The sequence below is a fragment of the Acanthisitta chloris genome, unplaced genomic scaffold, assembly GCF_000695815.1.
Source record: "Acanthisitta chloris isolate BGI_N310 unplaced genomic scaffold, ASM69581v1 scaffold13204, whole genome shotgun sequence".
In the NCBI taxonomy this organism is placed as follows: Eukaryota; Metazoa; Chordata; class Aves; order Passeriformes; family Acanthisittidae; genus Acanthisitta; species Acanthisitta chloris.
In genome coordinates, this window is record NW_008669949.1 from 4,770 (window position 1) to 12,357 (window position 7,588).

Here is a 7,588-nt window from a genome sequence, read left to right on the forward strand (position 1 = left end):
ACAGAGGTGACATCTCTCTCCAGGGCTGGGACAGAGAACTATCAGCATGTTGTGGGGCTTTAACACAAGAAAAGTACCCTCAGAGCACTGCAGCCTTTGGGCACTTATCCCAAGGGCTTGAAAAGGAGCTAAAATCTCCTTCCCATGTCCCAACGAGGGGAACGAGCAGAAGTTTCCACTCTCATCCTGACCAGGGTAATTGTCTGCCAGGTAAATTGTCCTCTGGGCCTCAGTTTCCCCAGGAGGGATGGTGCTGGGGGGCTCAGTTTGGTCTTCAGAGCAAAACCACATTTCAGACTATCCCAATTTCTTCTTGCACCCAAAACTCTTGGGCTGGAGATGTCCTGCCCAGTAGGGGCTGAGGAGGTTTCTTGCCTGGGGTGTTGGTGCTTGGAACACCAAACTCATCTCTCAGCACTGCCTTGGGCTGCAGTTTCAGGCTTGGCTTTACCTGCTCTGACTTTGTCCCACTGCCAAGAGAAGCTCCTGGGCATGTGGTGCCCTCTGGGTTCGAGCTGTGCTGGGTCAGGTCACCTCACCCACCCACAGAGCACTAAACTCATTCCAAGAGTTTTTCTTGTGGTTTTTCTGATTTAAAATTCATCTTGGGGGGTTTATATGAAGCAAAACCCACAAGAATACAAGGAGGGAAAGATGTGCTGCTGCTTCTTTTGTGTTTGTTTTGCCCTTCAAAGACTCAGAAGAGCTTCATTTGGGCTAATTGCAGCATCTCTTTGCCTCCTGATGCTCCACAAACAGGGTGAGCCACAGCTCTGGGTTGCTGCTCTGATGCTGCATCTCATCCCACCAAGCAGAAGCTTTTCAGAGCCACTGGAGAGTCAAAGATGAGGAGAATCCAACCCTAGGGAGAGTTGCTGGTCCTTGACACCTAAGCTGGACATCCCTGGGGCTGGAGGACTTGAGTTTGGAGTCCTTGGAGCTCCTCAGCCTTGCAGAAGGTCACTTCAGGTGGCTCCAGGCATCACTTCTGTCCCATTAACCCCAAACCCTCCTCTCCACATGTCTCCAAGTGGGAAAACTGACACAAAACCAGCTCAGAGCAGCTCTGTAGAGGTGGATTCCTAGGAACAACCAAGGAATGGAATGTGGTCTGGGAATAGCTCATGCTAAATGGTGGAATTTGGCCCCAAATCCACCATCTCATGGCTCTGCTGAGGAAAGGTCAAGGCTGAGCCCTTGGGTGCTGGTTCCTGTGTGAGGTTGTGCTGTCCAGGGTGTGGGACAGAGGAGAAGAAAAACAATTTGTAGCAAACCAGGATGTTCATGTCTATTTCTGCAGCAGATTTGGACTTTTGGCTTGTCCTTCCCCAGCAATGTGTCAGCAAGGATGGAGGAATCTCCTCCTGGAGAGGGAAAACTGCAACTCCCCAAGTGACCTGAGTGAGATAGGGAGGTTGAGGCACCAGGAGCAGCAAAACTTCAGTTCCTGAAGTGACCTCAGTGAAATAGGGAGGTTGAGGCACCAGGAGCAGCTCAACCTCAGCTCCTCAAGTGACCTCAGTAAAGTAAGGAAGTTGAGGGACCAGGAGCATCACAACCTCAGCATCTTGAGTGACCTCAGTGAGATGGGGAGGTTGAGGCACCAAGAGAAGCAAAACTTCAGCTCCACAGATACCATCAGTGAAATAAGGAGGTTGAAGGACCAGGAGAAGCTCAACTTCCGCACCTCAAGTGACCTCAGTGAGATAGGGAGGCTGAGGCACCAGGAGCAGCTCAGTCCTGTGGCAGGATGGTCCCTGGTCATCCCTAGGATGCAAACCATGTGTTGGAGCACATCCTGCTGGCAGGAGCAGCCCCAGAGCTGCTGCAGCTCAGCACAGCAGTGGCCTAAATTGTGTTGCTATTCTTGGCAGTTGAGGCACTTGGGTTTGTTCAGTGCTGGAGTTCCCTGGGTGAGGAAGTCGCTGTGCCCTTGATGGTTTGTGGTCACACAGAGAAGCTCCATCAGGCTTTGTGTGCCTGGAAAATGTATCTGGAGGGGAAATAAATGAGGACATTGAGTTTACTGATGTACTGCACATTGTGCTGGTGGCCCCAACATCAGAAGGACATGGAACTGTTGGAGCAAGGCCAGAGGAGGCCATGAAGCTGATGAGAGGACTGGAGTATTTTCCCTATGAGGACAGGCTGAGAGAGTTGGGGCTGTTCATCCTGGAGAAGAGAAAGTTGTGTGGAGACCTCAGAGCAAGCTGCCAGGAGCTGAAGGGGCTCCAGGGAAGCTGCTGAGGGACTTGGTTACGAGCTGCAGGGACAGGACAAGGAGGAATGGGGAGAAATTGAACAGGAAAATTTAGATTAGGTATTAGGAAGATGTTTTCCCTGTGAGGTTGGTGAGACACTGGCACAGGTTGCCCAGGGAGGCTGTGGATGCCCCAAGGAGGTTGTGGTTGCCACAAGGAGGTTGTGGCTACCCCAACCCTGTCACTGTTCATTCCAGGTTGGCTAAAGCCTTGAGCAACCTGCTCTGGTGGGAGGTGTCCCTGCCCAGAGCAGGGGTTGGCACTGGATGATGTCTAAGCTCCATCCCAACCCCTGAACACTCTATGATACTATGAAATGCTGGGAGAGCTGGGGGTGTCCAGCCTAGAGAAGAAAAGCTCCAGGGAGACCTCAGAGCCCCTTCCAGTACCTCAAGGATCTCCAAGAGAGCTGCAGAGGGACTTGGGACAACGGATGGAGGGACAGGACACAGGGAATGGCTTCCCACTGCCAGAGGGCAGGGACAGATGGGATATTGGGAAGGAATTCCTCCCTGTGAGGGTGCTGAGGCACTGGGATGGATTTCCCAGAGCTGCTCCACCCCTGGGAGTGTTCCAGGCCAGGTTGGATGGGACTTGGAGCAACCTGCTCTGGTGGGAGGTGTCCCAACCCATGGCAGAGGGTGGGATGAGATGCTCTCTAATCTTCATGCCAATCCCTTGCCACGCTGTGCCCCATTCTCTGCCTCCACCTGCAGAACTAAGCTGTGTCCCTGTCCCTTCCCTTGCAGATCCTCCTAGCGTGGGAACGTCGGGTGCCGCCGGCAGCCGCTCCTGGCTAAGCTGATTAGTGTATGATGGACGTGGCGAGTTGGAAGGAGATGGAGGTGGCACTAGTCAGCTTTGACAACACGGATCAGATCGTGGAGGATCCCTCTTACTCCAACGAGCTCAGCCCCGCGGGGCAGTCCCGGAAGGGCCATCCCAGCTGCGCCAACCTCCTCTCCAACCTCAGGATCCTCATCAACAGCGAGAACGCCAACAATGAGACCATCTTCTCCAGGTTCTCCACAGAGTTCAGTGACCACCTGGTGGGGGAGAGGGTGGGCATGGATGAGGGAGACCAACGGGTCATCATCAACATCGCTGGGCTGAGGTTTGAGACGAGGCTCAAGACCCTTGACCAGTTCCCCGAGACGTTGCTTGGGGACCCTGAGAAGAGGATGAGATACTTTGACTCCATGAGGAATGAGTATTTCTTTGACAGGAACAGGCCCAGTTTTGATGGGATCCTGTACTACTACCAGTCTGGGGGGAAGATCCGACGTCCTGCTAACGTCCCCATCGACGTCTTCGCTGATGAGATCACCTTCTACGAGTTGGGGGATGAAGCCATGGACCAGTTCAGGGAGGATGAAGGGTTCATCAAGGATCCTGAGACCCTCTTGCCAACCAATGACTTTCACAGGCAGTTCTGGCTGCTCTTTGAGTACCCTGAAAGCTCCAGTGCAGCCAGGGGAGTTGCTTTGGTCTCTGTCCTGGTCATTGTCATCTCCATCATCATCTTCTGCATGGAGACCTTGCCAGAATTCCGTGAGGAAAGGGAGTTTAAGTCCACCCAGGAGCTCTCTAAGAACATGACAGACACCTTGGTGGCCCACAGCACCTTCACAGACCCTTTCTTCGTCATAGAGACTGCCTGCATCGTCTGGTTCTCCTTCGAGCTCTTCGTGCGCTTCGTCGTGTGCCCCAGCAAGACTGAGTTCTTCAGGAACATCATGAACATCATTGACATCGTCTCCATCATCCCCTACTTCGTGACCCTCACCACTGAGCTCATTCAGCAGAGTGAACTCAACGGGCAGCAGAACATGTCCTTGGCCATCCTGAGGATCATCCGCCTCGTCAGGGTCTTCAGGATCTTCAAGCTCTCCAGGCACTCCAAGGGGCTGCAGATCTTGGGGCAGACCCTCAAGGCTAGCATGAGGGAGCTGGGTTTGCTCATCTTCTTCCTCTTCATTGGGGTCATCCTCTTCTCCAGTGCTGTCTACTTTGCTGAGGTGGATGAGCCTCAATCCCATTTCTCCAGCATTCCTGATGGTTTCTGGTGGGCTGTGGTCACCATGACCACCGTGGGCTATGGAGATATGTGTCCCACCACCCTGGGGGGGAAGATTGTGGGGACTCTTTGTGCCATTGCAGGAGTGTTGACCATAGCTCTGCCTGTCCCTGTCATTGTCTCCAACTTCAACTACTTCTACCACAGGGAGACAGAGAATGAGGAGAAGCAAATCCTTCCTGGGGAGGTGGAGAAGCTCTTGGCCAGTGTGGTCACAGGCAATGGCAGCATGGAGTCCCTCAATAAGACCAATGGGGGTTACCCTCGAGACAAGGCCAAAAAATGAGGGTTGAGGCCCCAAAAATGATGATTAAGACCCCAAAAATGATGGTGAAAGCCTCAAAAAATAATGGTTGAAGCCATGATGGTTGAGGCCATAGCAGGACTGGGCAGTGTGGTGGGAATGGCTGGAGAAGGAATCCAAGCTCTGCATGCTCTGATGATTTCTTTTTTTAAACCAAATATGCTGCTGCTTTATTCTCTTTTTTTTTTTTTTTCTATTCTTTTAGGTCTTTTTTTTTTTCAATCTCTGATCTCCTGTGGCTGTTCAAATAAATATCATCTTTCTTACCTCTCTGCCCTGCCCATCAGTCTGGTGTGGTTTATTGGATGCTCAGCTGCTTCACATGGCTCTTCTCCATCCATGTTGGAGCAGAATTCCCACATTAACAGATTTCCCTCATCTATCTATTCAAGAGGAGAAAGGGCAAAATGACAGGAAAAGCTTTGCTTGGTGGCACCCACTTGTCCAGGGATGAAGTTGAGGTCAACTCCTTCTTCTCCTAATCCATTTGAAACAATTCCTCCTCACCCACCATAGATCTATCAGGTTGGATCTGAGGGTTGGAGCCATTCCCAGATCTGGGATTTCTCTGGCTGAAATCAGCAGGCAAAAAAGAAATGAGGAGTGATATTGGAGCTGGATGAGTTCCTTGGTTGCCTCACGAATCCATGTGGATGTCCCAGTAGGGTGGGCAGTGCTGGATGGACCCGAAGCAGTGGGTGAAGGGGTTAGGAGGAGAAGGGAAGTCACCAAGAACAGCCCAGAGCAAGGGGACTCAACACTCACAGGGATTTCTGATGGACAACTGAGCTCTGAGCCATGGAATGGGATTTCTCTTGCACCAAATGCTCAACTTGGGCATCAGATGGTGTCCAAACCCCAAGGAGATGAACCACCATGACCTTGTAGCTGTTAGTGCTGATGTTTCCCTCAGCTCCATGGGGTAAGGAGCCACTTCTGCTTCCCTAACTGCACATTCCCAGTGACACTCGTGCTGGGAGAAGTCACCAGCAGCTCATTTTGCCATTCCCTCTGATGCCAGAAGGTTTTCTCCTGGCAAAACCAGTTTGTTCTGAGGCTCACTTGGCTTTTGGTTGGCTGTTCCTGCCAAGTCCCAGGTTGTCCTGCAGTGTCCACACATCCTCTCCTGTCTCCCACAACTGCTGCACTCCATGGCTCATCTAAGGTCCACACGTCCTCTCCTGTCTCCCGCAACTGCTGCACTCCATGGCTCATCTACAGCTTCCACATCACCACCACCAGCATCCCTGGGCTGCAATTCCATGCAGGAAAAGAGGGATTAGTTTGCATTATGCCTGGAAAATGTGACTTTGGCCTCGTTGGGATTTTCCTCATGGATAAATCCTAGAGCAGTTTGTTGCTTTGGGGTTTCTTTGGGCACTCTCTTTCTGCAATGAGGTGTTTTCCATCCCTTGGAGATGGAGCTGAGACATCCTTTTCCCTGTGGGATAAATCCTTCTTTTCACCTGCTCTTCCTGCTTTTATTCCAAGCCCTTCACCATCCTCTTCCTCAGCACTTGCTTTGCAGCCCTCACACTATCATCTCAGGCAGGAGAAGGACTGAGAGAGTTGGTGAATCTTCTCCCCACTGGTGTTGAGCTTCTCATCATCTGTGGGAACAGCTGGAGAAGATCATTCCCTCAGCTCCTCCCCACTGACCTCTCAATCCCCTCCAGCAGCTCTACCACATCACTATCCATTTCCTAGCAAGTCCTTTCCTCGTTTTCCTCTAGAAAATTTGAACTTCTCCCATTCTATTCCATTTTTGGTCCTTCCCTCCCCAAATTGTCTCTCAGCTTCCCAAATCTGAAGCACTTTTGGTGCTTATTCCTTTGGAAAATCACTAAGAGAAACCTTGACGAGAAGGGCTGGGTTGGGAAATATTCAGCCTCATCTTCACTCCTCCTGTTCCCTAAGCAAACATGGACCATAATGGTGCTGGGATGGATGGATGGATGGATGGATGGAAGGATAAACAATATGATTCTTCTTAACTTGTAAACTTTAGCCTCAAATAAAGGAATAAATTGCTTCAAAGGCTGATGTGGAGCAAACATTGTTTATATGAACTCAGCTTTCTCCTCTTGGCTTTCTGCTGCTCCATGGCAGCTCTTTTCCACCTGGGAATTCAGGGTGGGAGGGGTGGGATATGGGACATTAGAGAATCCTGGACTGGTTGGGTTGGAAGGACCTTAAAGCTCATCCAATCCCACACCTGCCATGGGCAGGGACACCTCCCACCAGCCCAGGTTGCTCCAAGCCCTGTCCAGCCTGGCCTGGAACACTCCCAGGGATGGAGCATCCTCTGGGAAACACATCACAACGCCTCAGCACCCTCACAGGGAGGAATTCCTTCCCAATATCCCATCTGTCCCTGCCCTCTGGCACTGGGAAGCCATTCCCTGTGTCCTGTCCCTCCATCCCTTGTCTCAAGTCCCTCTGCAGCTCCCTTGGAGCCCCTTGAGGCACTGGAAGGGGCTCTGAGGTCTCCCTGGAGCTTCTCTTCTCCAGGCTGGACACCCCCAGCTCTCCCAGCCTGGATCCAGGGCAGAGAGGCTCCAGGATCCTGGAATGCTTTCAGGTGAAAGTACCTTCAAGATCACCCCCTGCCCTGGGCAGGGACACCGCCCACCAGCCCAGGTTGCTCCAAACCCTATGCAATCTGGCCTGGAAGACTTCCAGGTCAGGATCCAGCTCAGGCTCAGCCAGGAGATGGCACTCCAGGACAGACATTTCCTAGCCATGGTCTAGGAATATGCGCGGAAGCTTTTAGCTGGTTCGTTTCTTTATCGCCCTGTGAGTGCAGGTGTGGAAACGCTTCCCTGGCCATGGCGATGCTCCACAGACGAAGCTCATTGCAGCGTGATGTTTGCCAGGGAATGTCAGCACTGGAGCAGGATAGTCATAGAATCATAGAAACATAAAATCAACCTGGTTGGAAAAGAC

General features: G+C 51.9%; 1 protein-coding gene across 1 annotated transcript; it reads left to right on the forward strand.

Annotated features, from left to right (window-relative positions):
• The first annotated feature begins 3,005 nt into the window (after positions 1-3,005).
• KCNA10 (potassium voltage-gated channel, shaker-related subfamily, member 10) lies at positions 3,006-4,914 on the forward strand. The gene is made up of 2 exons (XM_009073511.1): positions 3,006-4,632; positions 4,712-4,914. The coding sequence occupies exon 1, from the start codon at positions 3,074-3,076 to the stop codon at positions 4,622-4,624; it is 1,551 nt and encodes a 516-aa protein (XP_009071759.1). The 5' UTR covers positions 3,006-3,073; the 3' UTR covers positions 4,625-4,632; positions 4,712-4,914.
• Positions 4,915-7,588: the final 2,674 nt, after the last annotated feature.